The sequence below is a fragment of the Schizophyllum commune genome, assembly GCF_000143185.2.
Source record: "Schizophyllum commune H4-8 unplaced genomic scaffold SCHCOscaffold_5, whole genome shotgun sequence".
Classification (NCBI taxonomy): Eukaryota; Fungi; Basidiomycota; class Agaricomycetes; order Agaricales; family Schizophyllaceae; genus Schizophyllum; species Schizophyllum commune.
The window spans coordinates 2556074-2579697 of record NW_026089542.1 but is presented as its reverse complement, the minus strand read 5'-3'; the positions used below and the strand labels follow the sequence as shown (position 1 = coordinate 2579697).

Here is a 23624-nt window from a genome sequence, read left to right as displayed (position 1 = left end):
GAAGGTGACAGTCATTGTTAGGGGACAAAGCCGAACTTCCATGCTTTTTTTCGACTTCCGATACAGCTCTGCTGTATGCTCCCAGAATGTACATCTATACCACACCATATATTCCAATCCTCCTATCCATCCACCCTCCTATAACCCTACTCTTCCAACAACCTCGCCATCAGCTCCGGATTCCTGCACACGAAATCGCACTTGAACGGCTCCGGATGGCTCGTCAGCCCGGTCTTATACTGCACCTTGCGCAAGTCGACGACGTTCCCGTTCTCATCTTTGCCTGGCTTGAGGTCGTATATTGCCAGGAGATTCGTGAGGTTGAAGAAGAGGGAGGTCTCAGCGAAGTAAGCGCCCGGGCAGATGCGGCGACCGAAGCCCTGGGGGTGAGAGGGTCAGAGACGGAAGGGTACGAGTGCACGATGAGGGAATGAGCGGGGAGGAGCATGGATGGACTTGACCGTAGAAAGTATGGTACTAGAGGGGGGCAAACTCACAAAGACCAGCTTCTTGGGCTCGAGCTCGTTCCGAGGTGGCAAGAATCGCTCTGGGTCGAACTTTTCCGGCTCGGAGTATACTGCAGGATCCCTCGTCATGGCCCTGCACTTGTTCAGTGACCATATATCAAGGCTTGCGGGAATGCACATGCCATATGCTCGGCACAATTGTGGTGCCCTTAGGGATGAGATACCCCTCGTAGTAATCGTCTTGCGTGAGACGGTGTGCGGGGCCTATATCTGGTCAGTTCCCAGTTGTCTTCCTGGACAGTGCTACTCACCGATCGGCGCAACGGGCGCGAATCGCTCAACCTCACTGATCACCGCGCGCACGTATGCGATTGCCGGATCGTCGCGGTCCGTCGTGGTCGGCAGCCTATTGTTTTCGGCGACAAACTTATCTATCTCGGCCTGGAAGCGGCGCTGGATGTCGAGATGCCGGGCGAGAGCGAGAACGCAGGAGGACATGGCGGAAACAGTCTGAAGGGGGACGCGCGAATAAGCTCGGCAGAACGATGTTTTTGCGAAGGTGTGCAGCCTACCGTATCTGACCCACCGGCAAAGAAGGAAGTGGCGCAAGTCTGAATAAGGGCCTCCTCCTCTGGGGTGACTTCGTGCTTGTCCTCGGGTAGCAAGAAGTGAGAGGCAAATGAGTCGACGTAGTCGCCCTTGGCCTGTGCGAGCGTTAGTGAGGATTTATCAATAATGAGGACTCATGAAGATGATGCCGCCGGTTACTGCAAAGGACCACACGAATCACTTGAAGACTCACGCACAATTTGCTCTTTCGCCCAAGTGAACGGAATCGTGTCAATCTCCTTCGACCGTGTCGCAACCCTCTTCGCCGTCTTTTTCCACCCGGTGAAGGGGAACCAGTCGGGGACGAAGCGCACTGGGTAGCAGGTTATTGGGAACAGACCCGTATAGGAGCGCTGCGAAACAAGCTGACGCCTTCAAGAGAAAGAGAGGCTTACATATAGGCCACGAGTCCACAGCCCACCTGCCCGGCTGTAGCGCGATACCAGCGAGGTAGAACGCCTCCTTGATCATCTCGATCAGCATGTCGTTGTCGTCCTTCATGGGCCAGCCGTATGCTAGCTTGAGTGATGTGGCGTTGGAGAGTCTGCCGAGGGCAGTCAGTACTTCCCTTCAGTCGGGATCCTCAAGCAGTACGTGTCCGCCACCTCGCTCACTAACCTTCGGATATGCGCAATGAAACCCTCCGGTGCGCTATTGATGTTATTCACCAGCGTCTTCAGCTCCTCGCGCATGATTGGACTGTAGCTCTTCACCGCGCGCTGGTTGAGGCCGTGCCCGAGCATGCGCCGATACGTCTTGTGCAGAGGGTGTTGGGAGGAGATGTTGGTAGGGGACCTGGGGTTGGGCTGTCAGTCAGCTCGGCCATCAGTAAGCTCGCGGCTGGATAGTAAGCTCGCGATCTCGTGCGCCACCTCGACGTCGCGAGCTATGACAAAAGACGCACATTCCTCTGCCCCCAAGCTGCGGCGCCATGAAGAACCACGCCATGGGCCGGTCCGAGTAGATGTTGGAACGCCCCTCCAGGAGATCGAACGCGGCCTTGACATTGTTGATTACGACGAATTGCTTGCGATGCACGCGGTAGTAGATGACAGGACTGCCTGTAGAGGGAGAGGTAGGTTGGAGAGATAAAATGGGGAGAACGAAGGGAGGTGGTGTGGACGAGGTGAAGGGGGGATAAAGATGAAGGGGAATGAGAAGGACGAAGGGGGAGGGGAACGACAAAGGATAGTCAGCACCCAGCACACTTCCCCCGCCGGTTCAACCACGCACCATACTCCTCCGCCCACCGCATATACGTCTCCCATTTCTCTTTCGTTGTCGCCGGCAGCTGGTGCGCGTTCCCCGAGAAGAATTCCCCGGGCGGGCCGGGCGGACGCTTTGAGAGGCTGCGCGAGACGGTCTTGCCGAGGAGGACGAGGACGAGGCTGGCAAGCGCGGTCGCGGTGATGGTCTTGCCGGTGAGTGGGATCGCCTTCACGCCGAGGGGGATGCACTTGATGTCGAAGGGGATTGCCTCCAACAAGTTGGAAGGGATCCCCTTCAGGTTAATGGGGAGTACGTCCATCGTCACGAGCAGCCCTTCAATCGCCGAGGACGGTGTCCGCAGGTAGAAAGAGAGCAGAAGGAGAGATCACGGAAGGGCTAGCCCGCCGTATGTTTTGCTGGTGTTTTGCATCGCTCGCCGACGCCGCTCGGCGCCTCCCAGTGCCCAATGACAGTCTCGGCACCTGTGAGTTGTAGTGGGTTCATCACCATCATGTGTAATCGGGATGGTGTGCAAAGGCACCGTTTGAGGGCGCGATAAGGATGATGTGAGGGGGGAAGGGCGGCAGGGATGTGGATGCAAGGCGCGCCAATGATCGGCTGTTGGTTTGTGAAGAGTATCCGAGCTGAAGATGATACCCCGTCGGATTTCACGGGTTCAGAGTTTCTAGCCAGATTCAGACCTGGAAGGAACGCGTCGGAGGAGGATAATGCATTGCGCCCTTCTCGGGGGACGCGCCAATTCATCCGGAACACGCTCGCGGTCGATGAAATGGCGAAGTGTGACAAGAACAATGGCGGTCCGTATCACATATTGCCACGGTCACGAGGTACAAAGTTGAACGCTCATGTTGATCAAGTGAGGTGAAGAAACGATGCACAAGGAAACCGAAGCAAAAGGGTTACATGTAAGCTATGGCTACAGTGGCAGGTTGTGATACAAGCGTTGGCACTGGGGAGTTATGAGTCTTTGTCTTCTCAAAACGCCGCCTCCTTCCTGGAAACACTCCACGGCGTCCCCGCCCCATAAAAGTCCATCGGATACCTCCCGACCTCCTGCGACGCGTATAGCTTCCCCTGCTCCTCTCTCTCCTTCAATACCCTCCTCTCCTCCCTCTCCTCAAACCACCCCTGCGCCTTCCCCACCGCCACGCACGCCTCATACGGACTGAGCAGCGGCCGGTCGAACGCGTAGCCCCAGTCAATAGATAAGCGGGGGCAAGAAGTTTGTACGAAGGTCGAGATGAAGGGGGTGGGGGATTTCGTGGTGGCGTTCGCGTCGGGCTGGCAGTCTGCGTTGAACAAAGCAAGCTTCGCGGGCGAGAGCTCGGAGAGGAGGATAGGCATGAAGGGGATAGGGATTTGGGAGGCAGAGAGCTGATGTGTGATTGCCTGGAAAGAGAGACGGTGTCAGCATTCGCAAATTGGGGGTGAATGGATAAGGGAAATAAACGAACCTGCAACTGTCTGAAATTCCCCTGCCTGCCTAGCGTACCCAGAATAACACCCCACAGCGGCGCATCGCTTATAGGCGAGTAGGGTTGTGTGCCCGATCTCGACTCAACACCCGCGGCTGATTCTGCGGCCTCCATACCCGACGCCGCTTTATCCTGGAGAGCCCTCCCCTCACCCGCCCTCCCCACAGGAATACTCTTCCTCGCCGTCCGCACCGCATCCTCCCTTATGCGCTGCATCTCCGCATGGTCGTACCGCTCGCGCGTGAGCTTCTTCGAGTAGGGGTCGTACCGGAAGGCGGGCACGGATGGGTTGGCGATCATAATGGACTCAAGGTGGAAGCGGCCGTCGCCGAGGTAGCTGGGGGTGGGCGTTAGTGTGGGTAAGGGCGGAGGGCGAGGGATGCAGAGGGATGGGATGAAGGGACGGGGTTTGGAAAGGATGGAGATAGTGGGTGGGCGGAGAAAGTCAAGGAGGTGATAGACTTACACAAGAGCATCCACATCTTGCAAAGCAGGAGATGTACATCCCAGGATCTCTCCGGGGGAAAGAGGTTTGGCGCGCGGTATACTTGCATCGTACGTGCCAGTCCAAAGGGTGGTCGAAGATGAACCGTCCACAGAGTACGGGGCAGAAAGGTCCTCCTTCAGTCTCTGTAGTGCAGACACGAACTGGATTGTCGAGACAAGAGCAAGCTTCGTAGGTTCTCGCTGGCTTTCTGGGCGGCAGATGAGGGACGAGTCCTCCGGTGCCACATCAGCGTTGGTGGGCGGTGAAGTTGACGCTGCTGGGCCCTCTATCCGTAAGTGACGCGTCTTTCCAATGATACTGCCCGCCGGAATAGCGCGATTGGACTCCTCCGATTTGAGCAGGTTGTCGTAGAATTCGGCGCGGTCGTCGGGGAAGTTGAGGCGTATGGTTTGGTGAAGGTGGGAGGAGTCGATGGCAATTTCGACGAAGACGTATAGAGTCTTAATACTCGTTTGGTCCATCGGGACTTCGGAGAGGGATATAAGTTTGGACTCAGTTGGGCCGATCGGAGGGGGGACGAACCCAAGCAACTATGGCCATAATGCACAAGCATGTCGCAGCCCAGCGCAACGGCAGTGTAGTCGTCTATGCAGCAAGCGCCATACGTGACATCGCCCATGATAACAGTCAAGGCATCGGTGAACCTAGCGGGACATCAGCTCCCTCCCAGCAAACACCGATCACCCCACCTACTGCTCGATAATATCCGCGATCGTGCACGCAAACATCTGCAGCCCCTCCGGCATCTGCAGCGCCACCATTGTCGCCTTGTTCTTCCGCACATGGTGTATCGTCTTGTGGATCTCGAGCGAGTAGTTCGAGGGGAGCAGCTTGATCGCGGCGTTCAGCGCCTCGTCGTTCAGGATCTCCGGCGGGATCTGGTTGCTGACGACGTGCGAGACGCCGGGCTTTGAGGGCGTGGCGGACTTGCTACCCACAAATCGCTTTCGCGGCCTCGACGCGTTCCCCGCCGCCTTCTGTTTGCCCTTCTCTGCAGACATAGCGCTTAGTGAGGGTCCTGTGAGGGTGATGAGGGGATGCAAGATTTGTGATGTGCCGGTCCGGTTCGCCGACATTAATCCACGTGGCCGTCGTGCTACTCAACCGGACGGGTCATTGACGTTGACGCGCACCGCGTCTTGCTTGCCTCCTGCCGTCATCTTGCTGCATGCCAGCATAGTCGGCTTGGAAACACACCAATCATGGACACGATAGGAGAGCCAGGGCGATGCGCTATGCGCTCGTCCTGCGGAAGGAAGGGCTTCTTCGGGAAGGAGCTCCCTTGCCCGTATGACGGACCCGCAGTTGAGGTGAGTCCCCCGCGTCATGCAATGAGATACTCTCTGACGCCAGTAGCCAGAAGATGCGGAAACGCGCAAGTTGCTTGCTGATGTCTGCGGCGCTGAGTTTGCCGAAGGGCCAACGTGCTGCACGTCTGGACAATTGGAGACGCTGAGGGACAACTTCGCAACTGTGGACAACATCATATCCTCCTGTCCTGCTTGCCGGAACAACTTCCACTCTTTCTTCTGCTCATTCACATGCTCGCCTGATCAGGCTACCTTCGTTAACATCACGGAGACGCAGAAGTCACAGACGGGGGAAACGGCGGTCAAGTCTTTGGACTTCTTTGTCGAGGAGCAGTATGCAAAGGGGTTCTTCGACAGCTGCAAGAGCGTGCAGGTCGGCGCGACCAACGGCTATGCTATGGACCTTATAGGAGGTGGCGCGAAGGACTACAAGGCATTTCTTAAGTTCCTCGGTGACGAGAAGGATATTGGCAGCCCCTTCCAGATCAACTTCCCCCATGACACTCCCTCGGAGTTCACCGCATACAACGCGACGCCAAGGAATTGCGCCGATAATGACCTCGCAAGCCGCTGCACATGTATCGACTGCCCGGATATCTGCCCCACTCGCCCACCCATCGACCCGCCTGGCGGCGGCCCAACGTGCCATGTTGGCGCCATCTCCTGCCTTACGTTCGTCCTCACCCTTACGTATGGGCTTGCTGTGGTCGGGTTCTTGTTCGGCTACCTCATCGAGATCACTATACGCAAGCGTCGGGAGCGACTGTACGAGCGCGTCGCGCTGTCGGTGGACAATGCGTCGATATCACCGCGCTCCAATACGCGTGGGCTGGTCGGCGCTGGGTCCCTAGCGCACTACGTGGACGAACCCGCGCGTTCCGCCTCTGAACACGACCTCGGACCCCGCGTCGCGTTGCTCGACCCCGTGGAGACAGTACAGCCGCGCCAATTCCCTCTCCAGAACTTCCTTCGCCGCATGTTCTACCGACTTGGTCTTTTCGCTGCCGGATACCCATGGGCGACCTTCGCACTCGTCTTCACTGCAATTGGCCTCTTGAATATTGGCTGGAAGCGCTTCGAGGTCGAGACGGACCCTGTCAGGCTCTGGGTGGCACCCACATCGGAAAGCAAGCAGCAGAAGGAGTTCTTCGACGAGCATTTCGGGCCATTCTATCGCGCACAGCAGATATTCGTCACTGCGGAGGAAGACGAGCCAGCGATGACCTTCGACCGATTGGAGTACTGGTTCGACGTGGAGCGGGAGATCCGCGAGCTGAAGTCGTCGCCGCACAACTACACCCTCGACGACGTCTGCTTCAAGCCTGCAGGGTCGGAAGGCGCGTGCGTATTCCAGTCAGTTGGAGCATGGTTCGACACATCCTTGGAGGGGTATGACGAGGATACATGGGCAGAGCATGTCCAGCAGTGTGCCCTCAGTCCTGTCGAATGCTTGCCCGATTTCCAGCAGCCATTATCTCCCGAATTCGTTCTGGGAGGCGTCCCACAGGGCGAGAACGACACGACACCTCGTTATACGGATGCCGCCGCCATGGTGGTGAACATCGTCGTCTCCGACTCACTTGACGAAATCGTGCAGGCGAAGGCAATGGAATGGGAGACTGCATTGAAGGACTACTTGCATCAGGTTGCGGAAGAAGCACCGGAGCATGCGGGACTACAGATATCCTTCAGCACCGGTGTCTCCCTCGAAGAGGAGCTCAACAAGAGCACGAACACGGACGTGAAGATCGTCGTCCTCTCATACCTTGCCATGTTCTTTTACGTCGCACTCACGCTCGGCAGCGGCTCCGCCACTCGGGACGAAGAGACCATTGGCTCCTCCCTCAGACGCTGGGCGCGCAACTTCCCTGGTCTCTTCAAGCGCCGCGGCATCATGTCGTCCTCCATCTCTACCGACTCTCGCGAGGTTCCCACCCTGTTCCCGCGCCTCCCGCGGAAGCTCTTCGTGGGCTCGAAAGTCACACTGGGCCTCTTCGGCATCATCCTCGTCATCCTCTCCGTATCCTCCTCCGTCGGCCTATTCTCCGCCATGGGCGTCAAAGTCACGCTCATCATCGCCGAGGTCATCCCCTTCCTCGTCCTCGCCGTCGGCGTCGACAACGTCTTCATCCTCGTGCACGAGCTCGACCGGCAGAACCTGCTGCACGGGCCGAACGCCGCCGCGCTCATCGCGAGCCAGCACGAGCACGAGCGCGATGCGACGTCCCCGATCTCGTCGCACCGCTCGCCGTTCGACTCGACACACGATGACGTGGACGCAGCGAGCATGCCGCTGCTGCTGAGCGCAGAGGAGCGCGTGGCGCGTGCGTTGGCGAAGATGGGCCCAAGTATCTTGTTGAGTGCGACGACGGAGACGATTGCGTTTGCGTTGGGGGCGATCGTGCCAATGCCTGCTGTCCGGAACTTTGCGCTGTATGCGGCGGGGAGCGTGTTCTTGAACGCAGTACTACAAGTCACGGTCTTTGTGAGCGCGCTGTTGTTGGACCTGAAGCGCGTAGAGGTGAGTTGCGTACGTGATATCTGAACTAGGCCGTGCTGATGCGTTCGGTAGTCGAACAGGGTGGACTGCTTCCCTTGCGTGAGGTTGCCGCCGCGGATTGCTCTGTCAGATGGCCCGCCTGGTGGTGCTGGGCTGGGCGTTCTTGCTCGCTTTATCCGCAGATACTATGCCCCCTTCTTGCTCAAGCCCGTCGTCAAAGGCATTGTATTCGCCATCTTTATGGGGATGATGGTCCTATCCGCCATCTCTATGCAACACTTGCGTTTAGGGTTGGGTATGCACGTCTTATCTTGTCACTTTGCGCGCTGGTTGATACTTTCGCAGATCAGCGCCTGGCTCTGCCGTCAGACTCGTACCTCGTCGACTACTTCAATGACATGGATCAGTACCTCGATATCGGCCCGCCTGTCTACTTTGTCGTCGACCACTTGAATGCTACGGATCGCGCGGGTCAGCAAGAACTGTGCGGTCGCTTTACCACCTGCTCGGATGCATCGGTAGCAAACGTCCTCGAAGCCGAGCGTAAGCGCCCGGACGTGTCGTTCATCTCGCAGCCGACTGCGTCATGGATCGACGACTTCCTCCAGTGGCTTGACCCTGCGAAGGAGACCTGTTGTCGCGTTCGCAAGAGGGACCCGTCGGTGTTCTGCACTGGCAGGGAGTCCTCGCGCGTATGTCAGCCCTGTCTTGCTGGCCAGGAGCCGCCCTGGAACATCACCATGGATGGCCTCCCCGAGGACGGCGAGTTCATGCGCTACCTCAACCAGTGGCTCATCTCGCCAACCACTGAAGAATGCCCCCTCGCTGGCGCCGCATCCTTCGGGACTGCCCTTTCCCTGTCCCCTGACAGCGACGACGTCGTGGCCTCGCACTTCCGCACCGCACACCGCCCACTTAAGACCCAAGAGGACTTCATCCACGCCTTCGCCGCCGCGCACCGCATCGCCGACGACCTCTCCGCCGAGACCGGCGCGCGCGTCTTCCCCTACTCCCTCTTCTACGTTTTCTTCGACCAGTACGCGCACATCGCGGCCATCACGCAGGAGGTCCTCGGCTTCGGGCTCGCCGCCGTGCTCGCGGTGACCGCGGTCCTGCTCGGCTCCTGGCGCACGGGCGTCATCGTCACCGCCGTCGTCGGGCTCACCGTGGTGAACGTGATGGGCGTGATGGCGGTGTGGGGGATCATGCTGAATGCGGTCAGTTTGGTGAATCTGGTGATCTCGCTGGGCATTGCGGTAGAGTTTTGCGCGCATGTGGCGAGGGCGTTTATGAGTGCGGGGTCGGGGCTGCCGATGGACCATCCGGCGGGGCAGAAGGAGAGGGACGAGCGGATGTGGAATGCGTTGGTGGATGTTGGGCCGTCGGTGAGTGCGTTATCGGAAGTGTTGAATGTGGGTGCTCAGGATCTGCATAGGTGCTTTCTGGCATCACGTTCACGAAGTTGATTGGGATGTGTGTTCTCGCCCTGACACGGTCTAAGTTGCTTGAGGTATGTGATCTTTATATGCTGTGACAGTGCCCGTACCAACATTCTGCAGATTTACTACTTCCGGATGTGGTTGACCTTGATTATCTCCGGCGCACTTCACGGACTTGTGCTGCTGCCTGTCATTTTGAGTGTTGCTGGAGGTCCCGGCTTCCCTCAGCAAGAAGCAGACGAGGAATGGATGGCTAATGCGATCAGGAACGACTACGAATATGCGTAAGTCATTGAGATCGTCCGCCACTGGTCTCCGCTGACAAGTACCCTCAGGCCATTCCTTGCGGACGACGACTCGTACCACAGCGATTGATTTATACACGACTGACTGTCTTGGAACTTGACCTATCTTACACGCTGTAATTTCTAGTCACTATCTGACCTTGTAGAACGCTCAACCAGAAGATACCTGCAAACTTCACGTCTGCGCAGCGGCCTCTGGCTTGCAGTCCTCCCCCGTCTTGCAGTCCTGCTTATTGTCGCTGTGGCCGAGCGACTTGCCAGGCTGTATGACGTCTCGAATGCGTTGTTTCTGCGTGCTTGTTGGGCAAGGTTGTAGTGACTGCTGATGATTGCTTACCAGGACCTTGAGCTCAGGGAAGCCTCCCTCGGTCTTGCGGTCCCACATGAGCTTTGGCGGCTCAGATGCTGTGATCAGCCATACGCGGAACCGTCCTGCTGTCTCTTCCGTGTTGCGAGGGATGAGGGTGATGGAGGTAACGTTTGGAGGAGGGAAGGTGAGGAAGAGTTCAGTCTGTGTCCATGTTGCGCGATGGAGCCTGCATGATGTTAGTCGCGAGGCACAAGTAGAGGATTCCAGGCGCTTCAGGCTAACCATCGACACTGAAGATGCGTGAGCAAGGTATAAGACGGGCCCAAAGCGCTGCACGTCAACGCACCCGGTCACAGAACTCGATGATGATGGTCGTCGATGTCGGCAACTCAGGAGCGACGAACGTCGCAGGGTTCAGCGGATCGTGCGCAGGCGCCTCAGACATGACCGCAGAAACCAAGTGTATTCCGAATCTACATCGACTCGACGACTGCAGACGCAGTCCCGAGCGCACCTGCTACCGTGACGCCACATAATGCGATGATCACGATCCAGCACTCGCTCACGTGCCCTCGCCCATTGTTTGGCGCCGCCTCATTTGGACGCGACGCGTCGTCCCTTGTTCCCGTCTTCCATGTCCCAGTCCGATATCACGATGGAAAATCAGTCGGATAACAGCACTGTTGTTCCAGAGGACAAGGTCCAGTGGACTGTACATGGTGCGTTCCCGGGTCATACCTCGCCACCGCCTCGAGCTCACCACGCCTCGCGTGTTTAGTCGAAGTCCGACTCAAACCCCGCGCCACTATGCGCTTCGACACCGTCAGAGACATAGTGGACTCTTATCTTCACTCATCCTTCGACCGACTTAGGTGTGTCTATAGCCCTCCCGACCCCACATCTCACTGACGATCGCCGTGATCAGTCCGCCCTCGGTCCTCGAAGGGTGGGATGAAATACCCGAACTCGCTTCCACTGTGGAAAAAATATCCGCCTCCGAATGCTCCTGTCCCCATACCTCACTTGCGATAGACGAGATAGCCTTTGAGATTCACGTTTACCAGCCGAACGACTCGGAGTCGTTCGAGGACTTCAATGCGACTGGCGAAGAAGGCGACGACACGAATGCAGCCACTGTGTGTGAGCTACCGAATAGGAACTGGGAAGGGCTTTGGGACTCCCTGATCTATGCGGACGACACCAAGCTACGACTGCTTGACTACATCCACGCCACTCTGGATTTGAGCGACGCGGACATTGATCGTGAGTTCCTGATTTTGAGTGTTGTAGGGTTGGCTGCTGAAAGCGGTTGGGGACAGTAAACCTGATATCATGGAACCGCGTCGTCCTCCTGCATGGTCCTCCAGGGACAGGAAAGACCTCACTCTGTAGAGCCCTCGCTCAGAAACTGTCCATCCGCCTCTCACATCGGTGGGTATATGCGCCCTGATATCCAGCTCTTGGCTCACCATTTCTCATACACAGATACTCACAAGCTCGTCTCCTCGAGATCAACTCGCACTCCCTGTTCTCCAAGTGGTTCTCCGAGTCCGGCAAGCTGGTCCAGCGCCTCTTCAACAATATCACCGAGTTGATCGACGAGGACGATGCCTTCCTCGTTGTGCTCATTGGTCAGCCTTCTTATGCCTCACCGCTCGAGTATATGCAAATAAAACTTTGCCCTTCAGACGAAGTCGAATCGCTTACCGCCGCTCGCGCTGGTGCAATGGCAGGCACTGAGCCATCAGACGGCCTGAGAGTCGTCAACGCCCTCTTGACGCAACTCGACAAGCTGAAGCAGCGCAAGAACGTGCTTATCATGTCCACGAGCAATCTCGTCAAGGCAATCGGTATGGGTCGACCCTGTTGCGACGTATGAGCTCCTAACCTGTGCCACCTTTTCAACCGACAGACTCCGCCTTCGTCGACCGCGCAGACATCGTGCAGTACATTGACCTCCCGCCGCAGGAGGCGATATACGACATCATGCGCTCCTCGCTGTGCGAGTTGATCGGCAAGGGAATCATCCTCCCGATTGTAAGTGCTTCTTCGATCTTGCGTTTCTTCGTCTATCCTGTCTTGCACTTGCCAGGTTCGAAGCACATACATCCTCGTTTCCACATGCAGACGCACTCTTCCCATCGCGCTTTCCCCCCTCATCATCTCGTGTGCCTCGCTTGGAATTGCTTGCTTACCTACCCTCATAGAACGTCCCTACCCTCGCCCAGGCTAAACTCTGCCAGGACGGGGTACTCGACAAGGAGCGGCAAAGAGAAGAGAACGTGGCCCTGAAACTGCTCGCGCTGGCGGCGATCTGTCGGGTAAGTGGCGGTCGTCCTTGTTCTCTTTCCCTGTTTCTCCTCCCGTTCAAGAAACCTTCCTCTCTTCAATCTTGCTCACGCTCCTTATACCTTTCTCACCCGCCCCTACAGCAACAAAACCTCTCCGGCCGCGCGCTGCGCCGCTTGCCCGTCCTCGCGCTCGCGCGCTACATCAGCGTTGGGAGCGTCCGCGTGCCAGCGGGGACATCATCCGCCACCAAGCAGTCGTCGCGCACCGGCACGCCCAGTCGATCGTCCAAGCCCGGCAGCCGACGCCGCGCGGTCGAGGTCGAGGTCTGGCTCGAGGGCATGGAGAAGGTGGTGCGGGAGCAGGAGAAGGAGCTGCAGCGGTTGTCGTAGTGAGAGGTGTTGAAGAGGATGTCGTAGGGGGAGTCCGTCTGTTGTGGTATGTGATAGAAGTAGAAGGTACATATTGTCGCGCTTTTCGATGTTTTCGAGTCGTGGTGCATGCTGTCAAAAGTACTGTTGTTGGCAATGTTGGATCGCTGTGTACACATTATGCTCGTACACGTGGGGATACAGGGCAAGGATCGATATACTTTTCTGCAAGTGCAATGCTACCAGGGGTTCAAGAGGGGCAACAGGGAAGTTGCAACGTAGTACAAAGCTATGACGAACAAGAGACAGCGAAAGCATATAAATAAGCACAAGTCGAGTGGAACAGCAGTGCAAGATGACCAGAATCGCATGGCAAGGAAAACATTCGAACATCAAGTCCACCAAACAGGATTGTCCCCACGCACGGCAGCCGCGTACGACACGCCAGGCTCAACATGCTCGTGGTGCGCTGGGCCGGCCTTAAACTCCTCGCCATGAGGCACAATACCAGCCTCTTCGTCATCAGACACAGCGTTGACCTGGTCAAGATGCGCACTAACGTCCTCCTCTTCCTCGTCAACACCCTCCGCAATGGGTGACAAGGTGCCGTTGTGAAGGGTGGAGGCGTCGACGATATCCTCCTCTTCCTCTTCTTCGTCCTCCTCTTCTTCCTCGTCCTCGTCCTCCTCCTCTTCATCCGAGTCGTCGAACGCGGAGCGTGGGCCATTGGCAGGCATGACGCTACGTCCATCGGCGGGTAGGATGCTATGGCCATCGGAAGTGGGATCCTCCTGAGCAACACCGCCGGAATGGGCGTCGTCATCGGCTGAGAGCGTGATGTCGCCCTCGGACAGGGAAAGGGTATGATCGCTGTCGGGAGAGACGACGATGGGTTCTTCGGGTGAGTGGCCGCTGCGTCCTGCGAGTTTATGGTCTGTGGCATCTTGCGAGTCATCTGTCGCAGCCTCATGCGAGTCAGCTTTCGAATCCTCCGCGCCGTCTCCTGCTTCATCCGCGGACGATGATGACGCAGCAACCGCATGCACAGGCTCTGCAACATCTTCGGGCGATTGAGATGTCGCTTGGGCGCGAGCCTCGCCGTCGTCGGTGCGCTCGTCTTGTGTGTTCGCGGCGGGTGCGCCTTGAATGTCCATGGTGGGTGACAGACTCGCAGATGTTGACACACTCTGCTCGTCAGAGACAGACGTGCCGTCCTCAAGGGTCGTCCTTGTAGCGGACCGTGATGGCACTGTTCCCGACGCCCCGGCTAGTCTCTCCGCCGGTAGGATTGCTGTGCTGCTAGCCCGTTGGCGAGACGCGGTGCTACTCGCTTGTCGGGACGAAGTGATATCCGCCGCCCGTGGGGCCGTGCTATCCGCGGGTCGAATCGCAGTGTTAGCCACCGGCAGCGAGAGCGTGCTATCCGCCATCGGCGGCAGGCTGAGCGCCTGTTCGATCCCAATGTCGCGCGTAGGATCGGCGGTGGGCGACATCCTCGCCAAGCTGGCGTTGGGAGGGATGATAATTTGCTGTTCCTTGAGTCCCGACTGGACTCCAGTCAAAGGGATGTCCGCGCCATCTGCAGAGACAGGCGCGGCTAAATCATCCGCAGCGATCTCATCCACCGGCGTATCCGCCTTCGCCAGAGGTGCGACGTTGCCGAAGAGCGCATCCCCCTCTACGATCAGCGGAGTGTCGCGCAGAAGCGGCGCATTGGAGGCAAACTCGTCTGCGGGTCCGGCCGAGGACGATGGCTGGCGGAGGGGAGGGACGGGAGCTGGTACGTTCGTCCCGAGCATAGTCTCGCCAGGCGCAAGCCCAGTGCCCAGCTCGTACGTGCCATTGACCGTCGCAGCAAGAGGCTGCTCTGCGAAAGAAGTCCCCGGAAGAGCTAATCTGCTAGTTAGAGGCTCTGACACCCCTTCCTGAGCAGCGATCGCCTCGAGGGTGTGCGCAGGTGTGTATGCCTTGCGAGCGAGTGGCTGTATGCGTACAGGTGCCTTCGTGAGGTTGCCAGCAGGCGAAGTGTGCGAGAGGGAGACGAATGAGGAGGCGCCAGGAGAGATTACTGCAGCGAACATCGGTAGGGGCGGAGGGGTGATTGGTCGCTCGGGCACCTCGACCACGCGAAAGCCCTTCGCCGCCAAAGGAACGTCTCCGTTCACCGACGCCAGTGGTGCAATTGCCAAGTCGTCTTCCGCCGAAGGCCCGCCAGGTAGAAGAGAGCCACTGATTCGGTATCCCCTTCTTCGGGCGAAGTTCGCGAAATCCTTCTGAAACTCGTCCATCTCGTCCTCAGGGACACTGTATTTGTACGCTTTGAAGATCTCGTCGAGCTCGCGCATCTTCTCCTCACGCGTCTTTCGAGTCTCGCCGAGCACCGTTTGCTCGAGGATGGCGTAGGCAGCGTGTAGGACGATGTATATGCAAGAGAAGCTGAGGAGGACCACGGCGAGGTCGAAGGCAATTATTCGGACGAGAGGGGAATTCGACACTAGGCAGCACAAAGAGGAAAGAGAATGGGGTCAGTATGTAGCCCCACCGCGGATAATGAAGATCGCGAACATACCCTGAACATACGCCAAATGCGCATTTGTGGCCAATGCTAGCGCACGCCGCCGAACATATGTCGGAAAACCATGTCGGGCGACATAGTATACCACCGGGCCCAGCGCGGGCGGCTTCATGGACTCTGTGAGATGTTGGGAGAGGGGATCAAGAGCGAAAAGTCTTACGTACGGCAGTCAAGGAAGAAAAAAAAAAAGAGGCAAGTGCCAGAGCTTGTTTGGTTCCGGTCAAGACGTGCGCGTCGTGGCTGATGTCATTGATTAGGCAGTCACGGGAAAGTCACGGGATATGTTGAACTTGCGCAAGAGTTGCAAAGATGCTGTACTCCCAAGTGACAGCCATAGCTATTAGGACGTATTAGAGTGAGTCTGCCCAGGATTTTACAGCGCTTTTTCAAATTCAAAAGCCATTATATTTTGGTGGAAGTTCTTTGGGATCGCCCGAAATCTTTGACCATGTTGGTAGAAATTACTCTGGACGCGCGAATCGCCCGTGACGTCACAGCCTCGCTCGCTCTCCGGCGGGACGACTGACACGCTTCTGCTCTTCCAAACCTCACCACGGGATGCGATACGGTCGTCTCCAGCCCACCTGCCAAATCGATGAGGTCTGACGCTGCCAGCAGCGGGTGTAGAGCATGGGCAGCGTTGAGACCCGTGCCAGAACTTTCCGCAAAGATTGTAAACTCGTCGTAGAAATCATTGCTTTTGTTACAAGAAATTCGTGAAAAAACATTGCTTTTCGGTTTGTTTTTCGTGTAAATTCCTAGGCAGACTCACTCTAATCAACAATCAACGAATCTACTTGACTTTTCACTCGCCTTTTCGTTAGTGAATTCTCTGATATTTATCAAATCTAATACGTCCTATTATGTAATAGAGTGTGTCTGTTCAGTGTTCAGTAATTTCTTTCGATCTTCACAGAAGTTTGAGTAATTTACTTGTCGGGCGGTCATCGTAAATCATTTGGGAGTCGAAATACATTTGAGCGCCGATCAAGTGCTAGCGCGCGCCCAGCTGTGCGACAACCTCTGCTCCAAGGCCCGCATCTTGGTAACATCTTTCGCTTTTCTGTAAACTCCTTAGTAAATCATTTGGGGGAGATGAGACGAGATAGGGACTAGACCCAGAATAAAACACTGAACAGACACACTCTAATACAAAAAACCTCAATACTTTACCATCAATAGCAGCAACTTGTTTCGATCAAGTGACCTCGGGGTTATGAGCCCCGCGCGCTTCCACTGCGCCATGCTGCTGTACATTCCCATCCCCTTCATGGACACTCCGCTCGTAAGGGGCGTACGTACGTCTAGCCAGCCCTCCATCGAGCGCGCGGCAACCTCATTAGATCAGGATAGCGGGCAAAAACCGTTCGGGATGCGTTGAAACTCAATTTTGGAGGGCCGTGATCACCTCATACTGACCTGATGCTACCATTTTTCCTCACCACGGTTATGTTCACATGAGTGCCATGGTATACTAGGACACACGGGCTTGATACACATACTACTTGTCCTTTGGGCGCACCCAGCCAAAGATTACCTAGTAACCAGGCCTTTTCAGCAAAGTGTGCTATGCAATATGAAAATGCATACTTCGACCATAAAGCATCGGATATGGTGTAACGGCTAACATTGCCGCCTCTCAAGTGCAGTGCGCGGCAGCTCGGGGTTCGATTCCCCGTATCCGAAAATCCTCATCATATTCCAATCTTTTTCCTCCTTCTACCACATGCCTCGCTGCGCGTACTGTTACGCACTGCCAATTAGCGTATATAGCGTATTGTTGCAAGTCACGGTAGTGACATCGACCGGCATGCCGCGCTTTATAGTATCATCCAACCAAGTAGTAGTATACACCCATTGCATTCCTAACGTCCCTGAGATGATCTCTAGCCCATAGCACTGCTCCGCTTCATCCAACACTGAACCCATTGCATCGTTGAACCAAGCTTTTGCCTTAAGCGACTGCAATAGCGCCTTCAGACTACCCGGCTTCAGACCATCGGCGCAGCTCCAAGCTCCCCAGCTGCAACGCGCGCTACGACCCGCTCGACGAGGGAGCGCATAATGGGACCCTTCTCAAGGCCAACCTCCAGAACCTCGGCATGCGAGACGGTATCGGAGGCTGGCAGGACGGCAGGTTTTCCGGCGAGCTGGAGAAGACGAGGCAGAGAAGGAAGGTGGAGGAGCGAAGCGAAGGAGATCGGATGGGGAGGGGGAGAGAGAAAGAAGTGAGAAAAGGGACTGAGGGAAATTAAGCAGACGCACCTCCTGCTTCACTTCGTCCTTGATACTCCTGTACTTCTCAGGGATGATCACTGGATTGGTGACAAGGCTGACCGCCATGATATGCGGTACGCCTTCCTGACGCGCCGCGATGACCTCCGGCACTGTGCTCATGCCCACCACGTCTGCACCTGCAGCCCGGAGGAAACGTCCCTCCGCCGGCGTCTCGTACGTCGGCCCAGACACCCAAGCATACGTACCCTCGGCAGTCGCACTATCAGGCAAGCCCAAATCATTCGCAGCAAGGAAGAACAGCCGGCGCAGCGCAGGCGAATACGCGTCCGATAGGGGTACGAAGCGCGGCAGCGGTGGCTGAGCAGGGCCCAACAGCGGGTTCATCCCCGCCAGACTCGGCAGCGCAAGGTGGTCGTGCAGCACGACAAGCGTGCCGACGGGGAGGGCGGGATTAAGCGCGCCCGCGGCGTTGGTGAGGATGAGCGCCTGCACGCCGAGACGCGCGAGAATGCGGATGGGGAAGCAGACGGCGGGGAGCGCGTGCCCCTCGTAGGGGTGCAGGCGCCCGAGCATCGCGACGACGGGCGCGCCGGCGAGGAGGCCGAAGGCGAGGACGCCCTTGTGTCCGGCGACGGTGCTGGTGGCGAAGCCGGGGATCGACGCGTAGGGGATGAAGATGGGATCGGTGAGGGTGTCTGCGAGGGTGGAGAGCCCGGAGCCACAGACAATGGCTGCGACGGGGCGCTGGTACGCGGCGGGCACGGCAGCGTGGATGGCAGCAATCGCCGCCGCGACGGACGTGTCGAGTGCAGAGGGGGTGGCCATGGTGGGAGGAAGTAAGGGGCGCAAGGCTAATCGGTGATCGATGCGACCAACAGGCGCCTAATCTTTGCCAGGTAGCTGAAGAGCTCGTGTACCCCGGGGGGGGGGGGGGGCAGGATGTTTGTCTTTCGCTGCATATCAAGCATACATACATTGCTTCCTCTCCATGCAGGTCAGGCTTGAAGAGGAAGGCATGATGAATAGAGTTGTGGATCCAACAGACGCGAATTACTACGTTGTTCTGCCCTGAGCTGCACGAAAATAGGCTTGCTCAACCTCGCACATAGCCCCTTCACCTTGATCAACCAGATGAGCGCCCACTTGCGTGCGGGATGCCGCGAAACTCTGAGGTGCGAGACTGCTGGCTGAGAGTTCCAACGTCCGATCACTTTTGCGTTTGCCTCCGAATGGGGACGATTCCCACGGAACTCAAGGACGTGGATGCTTGCAATATACCGACCTCATGCACGACTTTGGCGTCCTCGTCCTTCGCCAGTACTATGCCGCCACGGGCTGGAATGGTGAGAATGGGTACGGGTACCTGACGCGCCCCATAGACGCCCTTCTCGACTTCCCTGTCCCGCGCGGCCTCCATCTCGCAGTTGCGAACTCCCCCAACGCGTCCTTCGCCACCGCCGCTGCCCTCCATGCCTCCCCCGCCCTCGCTGCCGACGTCGCATATGCCGCCTCTTCCGCCCCCATAGCCCTTCCCCCGTCCCCCTCGATCGCCCTCCCCCAGGCCTCCTCCGCGTTCGCCGTCCCGCCCGCCCCGCGCCGGCCCGTGCCGAAGGACGAGGAGTGGCGCGCGGGCGAGCGCGTCGATACGAAGGACTGGCTACTCTATGGCCGCCTCTACGCACCGGCAAGCAGGCTTGACGCCCTCGCGGCCCTCCGCATGTCCCCGACCATGCACGGACTCGCGGCAGCCATCTCGCGTCCTCCGCCTGCACCGAGCTCCCTTCTCGTCTCCGTACACCACGACACGGGCCCTTGGGCCACGGATGCCAGCTACTCAGCCGATGATGGGATGTGGGGTCTGCGCGTCCTGCACAACTTCTCCCCAAGGGCGCCGGAAGCGGCTGCCGCGACGCGGGGGGACGACGCGGCCTCGGCACCCCCGGCGCGCGTGGATTCGGAGGACGCGATGGGTGGGCTGCGCGGGCGGTTCAGCGTCGGGGCAGAACTGTACGTCTCTGCGCGCGAGAAGAGCGCGGGGTTATCGACCGGTGTCCGGTTTACCACCCTCGACTTCGACCCCGCGCAGGCGCCTCCGCCTACCCTCACAAATACCCAACCCTCCGATCTCTTCACCTCTCCCACTCTTGCCCCTGCAGAGCCAACACACTCGTTAATGTCCTCTCCTTCACCGTCTGCCTCTACTTCTTCGTCACAATCCCTTCCGACGCTCTGGCAGCCGCCTACGGTCCTTACTGCACTCTTCAACCCCATGCTGGGACACCTTTCCGCTTCGTACGCGGCAAGGGTTGGACGTGACGTTGCTCTCGCTTCCCGCTTTGGCTTCAACATGTATTCATACGAGAGCGAGTGGACGATGGGCGTCGAGTGGTGGCTACGCAAAGCGCCTGATGATGCGGACGAACCTGCAGCGGTTCCTCTACAGGACGCCGTGGAGGACGATTTGAGGAGACCAGGTTTAGGGGATGAGGTTGACAAAGTCGAGGGTCTGGAGGAAAAGGTTGCATCGGCCGGTACACGAGCTTGGGAGCGGGTAACGATGCGGGATCGGGAATCCGACTCAACTGCCACTACGTCTGCTGCAAGTCGGACAAACGGCAGTGCTTCCAGTGAGTTACTCTTGCTATCTTGGCCGCTCGATCCTCTCCCCTGCAAAATCTACTTAATTCGTAACGCTGACCTTGCTTCAGTACCTCCAGGTACCCTCACCGGAGTCGTGAAGGCACGAGCGTCCACCAACAGGGTGAGCTTGCCTCATCCTTTCCCGTTCATCAGCGTCACATCATTCTCCCTTACATGCCATATTTTTTCCTTCCATCCTTTCCCACAGCTTACACTCTTTCTCAGGATCTCGCCCTCCTCTGGGAAGGCCGCGTACGCAATATGCTCGTCGCCCTCGGCGTCGTGGGCGATTTCAGCAGCCGCACGCGCCCCATCCGCGCCATCGGGCTTGAGCTAGCGTACTACAGTGCAGACTGAGCTACATAGGCAGTTTACTGGATAATGCAGACCACCATTCCAGGGAGCTAAAGCGTCGTTTTATTTGCATCATTGCCCCAACGAGAGCAGAAATTGCACTCCCTCCTGTTGTCCCAAGGCGGCGACAAATGCGGGAATCTGGGCAAGTGTACTCGAGTACAGCAGCACGCTCTTTGCGACCGCGCGTTGGATTATCTACTATAGGATGCTTGCCTGTCAGCCCAGCATCAAACACCACCAAAAAGAACGCTGTATCTCATGATAGCAGCAACTTGTTTCGATCAAGTGACCTCGGGGTTATGAGCCCCGCGCGCTTCCACTGCGCCATGCTGCTGATAAACACAATCCAAAATACCATATATGGGAGGCATTGAGCACCGAATTCGTGCCATTCGGAGTAAACACATCAAGGAGGCGGTTGCATGAACTCATCACTCGCTCTCAGTACGCCAGTGATGGGCATTGCAGTGAGTATGTATGATAAAGGGTCTATATGTGAGTATACTGCTATAACGCCGGCGTCACCAGCGGAGTAGATAATGAAGCCTCCTCGTGCGTCCGAGATGCTCGCCTTGAGCTGGTGCTCTCCTGCGATGAGGAGTTCGACAGAGTCGAAGCACTCGTCGACTGCGCTTGCACCTGCGGAGGAGTCGAGGGCGCTGGCGACTCCCACATTCCCGGAATTACCTTCGTCCCTCCCGACGACGACCTCGGGATCTTCACGCGCACACCCGTCGCACCCTTGGGAAACTTGACCGTAGAGGCCCACTTCTCCTTGCTGACGACAGTGCGCTTGCCGGCGTCGCGGACGAAGACATCCTGGCCGGCCCATACGCGCCGGCCACCGCGCTCGAGGACGCGGGTGCGGATGCGGGCGAGAGCCTGGTAGAAAAGTGATGAGCATGCATGTGAGGGAAGGGTATGTGGGAGACGACGAAGGTATGAGAGGAAGGAGTAGAGAACGCACCTTGCTGACATCCTCATGCGCCGCGCGCAACTCCTCAATATCCCGGCCGAGCAACTCGATCTGCACGTCTAGGTCGAGCCGCTTGTCGGGGTTGAATTTCGAGTTCGCCGAGCGCGCATGACTTGGTGAAGGCGCCGTCGAAGTCGACGCCTGCTCATTGCCCCCAGCCGCCTTCGCACGCATAGTCGCCTCCTTCTCGCCTCTCCTAATCTTCTGCTCTTCCTTCTCCTTCGCCACCCTCGCCTCCCGTGCTTGCCACCGTTCCTCTGTGACCTTTTCCCGGAAGTCCTCGAACCATGCCAGTGTGCGCTTCTTGCTCCTTATAGCACGCGCCATTGCGGCTTGTACCCATCGTGCTAGCGCCGTGTCCTTGTTCTTGTTCGCGAGGCCAAGGGCAGCGTACAGCAGATCGCGCGTCGCACTGACGCGGGGGGCGCGGAATTCGGATGGGACGTGCCCTCGCCCTAGACGAGACTTAAGAAGGTGCATGTAGGCGACATCGACGGTGATAGCCTCTTGTGCGTAATGTCGTACAAGGTGGGTCTTCTTCGCGTGGGCGGCGTGACGAACAAGAAGGGTGTAGGTGGTTGTGTTTGCCCTAGCGCAGGGTACACGGGGAGAGGGAGGGGATCGGCTTCGCGGGTCGTCCGGCCCAAAGTCGTCCTCCTCATCGAAGGTGGAGGAGTAGAACTGGGGAGCTTGGGCAGGTAGGGGTCGCGTGAGCACCTCGAAAGCGGCGATCATGCGCGAAATGTCGCCCGCGCGACCGAGGAGGTCGACGGTGGTGTTCAACAGCGCGGTAGAGAAGCGGTGGGGGGCGAGGCGCGTCTTGTCCGCGAGCTCCTCGGGCGTGGGTTGCTGATACTCCGGCGCAAGATGGTCCGGGTTGTCGAGGTCGATGCCGTAGCCCCAGCGCAGGAGACGCGCGAACGCGGGGATGTCCTCGACCTCCTTGAGCACGCGCAGCATGAGGTCGAAGTTGACCGTGCGCAGGCGCTGCCCGCGGGTCTGCATCTCGGCGAGGAGGGTGCTCTGGATCTCTCGCGCGCGCTGCAGGCGGCCTGCGCGGTTCTCGGGGGGCTCCGGGAGTGTGAGGCCGTGCGCGACAGCCTGAAGAACGAGGCCATAGGTACGCGAGGAGGGGTCGAGGCGATGGGAGAGGAGCTCGCGATAGACGGCGAGGGCGCCGACGTCGTTGCCGACGGCGGCGAACTGCGCGAGCACGACGTGGTAGTCGTCCAGCTGGGGTACGGCGCCCGCGGCGCGGATGTTGCGGAGGACTGCGCGGAAACGGGACTCGTAGTGCGAGGTTGGCCGGGCGGATGCGCCTGGCTCAGCAGCCTGCCGGCGTGCCGACCAAGCGCGGAGGGCCGCGGGGGGCGGGGCGCACGCCCGGAGGACTGCACGATGTACGTCGAGAGGGACCCCACCGCCGGACCGGGTGTCAATGAGGTTGGCATAGTGGAGCCAGACCGCGGACGAGCGTTGCTTGCTGATGGCGTCGTTCAGCTCGGCCATTTTCGTGTCGAAGAACGAGTCTCCCGTCGACGGCGCGGCCGACGATGAGGACGAGGCACTGGCATCGTCGGCAGCAGCGGAAAGAGAGTATGGGCGCCGGGGTATTCGTGTCTGGCTGAGGGTCGCCGCGCGCAGGCTCGAGGACACCCGCCAGCCGTGCATGAGCACCGCCGATCGTGACACTGAAGCCGAAGTCAAGTTGCTTTGATGGCGCTGCAAAATAGCGCCCAACACGGTACAAAGGTTGCTAAATGCGGAAATCGCTTGGACCGATGAGTTCCTGCAGAGTCCAGACACCCTATCCGACATTCGACTGAAGCTCAAGCACCATATCGGGTGTTCTAAAGACCTCACAGCAACGCAGAACGCGTAAAGAATATTTAGTCGAATTTTGTCCAACCGGAAGCGCCTCCCGAGGTTTCTGGCGCCGGACTGTCCGTACTTCCCCACAAAACATCTGTACGTGCGGGTACTGGCAGCTTGAAGCAGATGCGCCTGCACAGCTCTCATACGTGG

At 58.1% G+C, this 23624-nt stretch overlaps 8 protein-coding genes and 3 non-coding genes across 11 annotated transcripts; 4 read left to right on the top strand and 7 right to left on the bottom strand.

The window, feature by feature from the left end:
- Window positions 1-17: 17 nt before the first annotated feature.
- SCHCODRAFT_02623701 (cytochrome P450) lies at window positions 18-2998 on the bottom strand. The gene is made up of 10 exons (XM_050345194.1): window positions 2310-2998; window positions 1981-2137; window positions 1695-1871; window positions 1472-1620; window positions 1274-1389; window positions 1040-1171; window positions 779-977; window positions 650-731; window positions 498-600; window positions 18-380 (listed from the first exon to the last, which is right to left on the bottom strand). Exons 1-10 carry the CDS (start codon window positions 2602-2604, stop codon window positions 147-149), a joined length of 1644 nt encoding a protein of 547 aa, XP_050200676.1. The 5' UTR covers window positions 2605-2998; the 3' UTR covers window positions 18-146.
- A 105-nt stretch (window positions 2999-3103) lies between these two features.
- On the bottom strand, window positions 3104-5290 carry SCHCODRAFT_02576699 (uncharacterized protein; the record flags this gene model as incomplete). Its single annotated transcript, XM_050343879.1, has 5 exons — window positions 3104-3695; window positions 3761-4118; window positions 4248-4755; window positions 4812-4933; window positions 4983-5290. The coding sequence occupies 5 exons, from the start codon at window positions 5288-5290 to the stop codon at window positions 3282-3284; spliced, it is 1710 nt and encodes a 569-aa protein (XP_050200675.1). The 3' UTR covers window positions 3104-3281.
- Window positions 5291-5427: 137 nt separating this feature from the next.
- Window positions 5428-10052, top strand: SCHCODRAFT_02623695 (multidrug efflux transporter AcrB transmembrane domain-containing protein). The gene is made up of 7 exons (XM_003038128.2): window positions 5428-5599; window positions 5646-8120; window positions 8172-8394; window positions 8445-9484; window positions 9535-9609; window positions 9659-9822; window positions 9874-10052. The coding sequence occupies exons 1-7, from the start codon at window positions 5492-5494 to the stop codon at window positions 9911-9913; spliced, it is 4125 nt and encodes a 1374-aa protein (XP_003038174.1). The 5' UTR covers window positions 5428-5491; the 3' UTR covers window positions 9914-10052.
- Window positions 9923-10622, bottom strand: SCHCODRAFT_02623690 (uncharacterized protein). The gene is made up of 4 exons (XM_003036775.2): window positions 10500-10622; window positions 10436-10443; window positions 10181-10379; window positions 9923-10132 (listed from the first exon to the last, which is right to left on the bottom strand). The coding sequence occupies exons 1-4, from the start codon at window positions 10596-10598 to the stop codon at window positions 10019-10021; spliced, it is 420 nt and encodes a 139-aa protein (XP_003036821.1). The 5' UTR covers window positions 10599-10622; the 3' UTR covers window positions 9923-10018.
- A 118-nt stretch (window positions 10623-10740) lies between these two features.
- Window positions 10741-13248, top strand: SCHCODRAFT_02623685 (AAA-domain-containing protein). Its single transcript, XM_050345193.1, has 9 exons — window positions 10741-10872; window positions 10932-11025; window positions 11079-11416; window positions 11473-11584; window positions 11639-11784; window positions 11842-12003; window positions 12066-12190; window positions 12361-12474; window positions 12586-13248. The coding sequence occupies exons 1-9, from the start codon at window positions 10788-10790 to the stop codon at window positions 12832-12834; spliced, it is 1425 nt and encodes a 474-aa protein (XP_050200674.1). The 5' UTR covers window positions 10741-10787; the 3' UTR covers window positions 12835-13248.
- A 3319-nt stretch (window positions 13249-16567) lies between these two features.
- Window positions 16568-16639, bottom strand: SCHCODRAFT_t95. Its single transcript has one exon. It is a non-coding gene; the product is annotated as a tRNA-Met (tRNA).
- Window positions 16640-16993: 354 nt separating this feature from the next.
- Window positions 16994-17074, top strand: SCHCODRAFT_t102. Its single transcript has one exon. It is a non-coding gene; the product is annotated as a tRNA-Glu (tRNA).
- On the bottom strand, window positions 17067-18558 carry SCHCODRAFT_02540180 (uncharacterized protein). Its single transcript, XM_003036774.2, has 2 exons — window positions 17654-18558; window positions 17067-17538 (listed from the first exon to the last, which is right to left on the bottom strand). The coding sequence occupies exons 1-2, from the start codon at window positions 18449-18451 to the stop codon at window positions 17380-17382; spliced, it is 957 nt and encodes a 318-aa protein (XP_003036820.2). The 5' UTR covers window positions 18452-18558; the 3' UTR covers window positions 17067-17379.
- A 312-nt stretch (window positions 18559-18870) lies between these two features.
- Window positions 18871-20861, top strand: SCHCODRAFT_02623675 (uncharacterized protein). The gene is made up of 3 exons (XM_050345192.1): window positions 18871-20253; window positions 20335-20387; window positions 20492-20861. Exons 1-3 carry the CDS (start codon window positions 18912-18914, stop codon window positions 20621-20623), a joined length of 1527 nt encoding a protein of 508 aa, XP_050200673.1. The 5' UTR covers window positions 18871-18911; the 3' UTR covers window positions 20624-20861.
- A 24-nt stretch (window positions 20862-20885) lies between these two features.
- Window positions 20886-20957, bottom strand: SCHCODRAFT_t94. Its single transcript has one exon. It is a non-coding gene; the product is annotated as a tRNA-Met (tRNA).
- A 110-nt stretch (window positions 20958-21067) lies between these two features.
- SCHCODRAFT_02623674 (uncharacterized protein) lies at window positions 21068-23313 on the bottom strand. Its single transcript, XM_050345191.1, has 2 exons — window positions 21591-23313; window positions 21068-21505 (listed from the first exon to the last, which is right to left on the bottom strand). Exons 1-2 carry the CDS (start codon window positions 23106-23108, stop codon window positions 21131-21133), a joined length of 1893 nt encoding a protein of 630 aa, XP_050200672.1. The 5' UTR covers window positions 23109-23313; the 3' UTR covers window positions 21068-21130.
- Between the last annotated feature and the right edge of the window lie 311 nt (window positions 23314-23624).

Coding starts and splice junctions, on each gene's coding strand:
- SCHCODRAFT_02623701 (XM_050345194.1), bottom strand. CDS start 2,604: ATGGACGTACTCCCCATTAACCTGAAGGGGATCCCTTCCAACTTGTTG. Junction 1,621..1,694: donor TTCATTGCGCATATCCGAAG/GTTAGTGAGCGA, acceptor TGCCCTCGGCAG/ACTCTCCAACGCCACATCAC. Junction 1,172..1,273: donor CTTGGGCGAAAGAGCAAATT/GTGCGTGAGTCT, acceptor ACGCTCGCACAG/GCCAAGGGCGACTACGTCGA.
- SCHCODRAFT_02623695 (XM_003038128.2), top strand. CDS start 5,492: ATGGACACGATAGGAGAGCCAGGGCGATGCGCTATGCGCTCGTCCTGC. Junction 8,395..8,444: donor ACACTTGCGTTTAGGGTTGG/GTATGCACGTCT, acceptor ATACTTTCGCAG/ATCAGCGCCTGGCTCTGCCG. Junction 9,823..9,873: donor AGGAACGACTACGAATATGC/GTAAGTCATTGA, acceptor AAGTACCCTCAG/GCCATTCCTTGCGGACGACG.
- SCHCODRAFT_02623690 (XM_003036775.2), bottom strand. CDS start 10,598: ATGTCTGAGGCGCCTGCGCACGATCCGCTGAACCCTGCGACGTTCGTC. Junction 10,133..10,180: donor TCCCTGAGCTCAAGGTCCTG/GTAAGCAATCAT, acceptor ACAAGCACGCAG/AAACAACGCATTCGAGACGT.
- SCHCODRAFT_02623685 (XM_050345193.1), top strand. CDS start 10,788: ATGTCCCAGTCCGATATCACGATGGAAAATCAGTCGGATAACAGCACT. Junction 10,873..10,931: donor GGTCCAGTGGACTGTACATG/GTGCGTTCCCGG, acceptor TCGCGTGTTTAG/TCGAAGTCCGACTCAAACCC. Junction 11,585..11,638: donor TCCATCCGCCTCTCACATCG/GTGGGTATATGC, acceptor TCTCATACACAG/ATACTCACAAGCTCGTCTCC.
- SCHCODRAFT_02540180 (XM_003036774.2), bottom strand. CDS start 18,451: ATGGCCACCCCCTCTGCACTCGACACGTCCGTCGCGGCGGCGATTGCT. Junction 17,539..17,653: donor AGGACGAAGTGAAGCAGGAG/GTGCGTCTGCTT, acceptor CGTCTTCTCCAG/CTCGCCGGAAAACCTGCCGT.
- SCHCODRAFT_02623675 (XM_050345192.1), top strand. CDS start 18,912: ATGCACGACTTTGGCGTCCTCGTCCTTCGCCAGTACTATGCCGCCACG. Junction 20,254..20,334: donor GACAAACGGCAGTGCTTCCA/GTGAGTTACTCT, acceptor ACCTTGCTTCAG/TACCTCCAGGTACCCTCACC. Junction 20,388..20,491: donor CACGAGCGTCCACCAACAGG/GTGAGCTTGCCT, acceptor ACTCTTTCTCAG/GATCTCGCCCTCCTCTGGGA.
- SCHCODRAFT_02623674 (XM_050345191.1), bottom strand. CDS start 23,108: ATGGCCGAGCTGAACGACGCCATCAGCAAGCAACGCTCGTCCGCGGTC. Junction 21,506..21,590: donor CGCATGAGGATGTCAGCAAG/GTGCGTTCTCTA, acceptor CTTTTCTACCAG/GCTCTCGCCCGCATCCGCAC.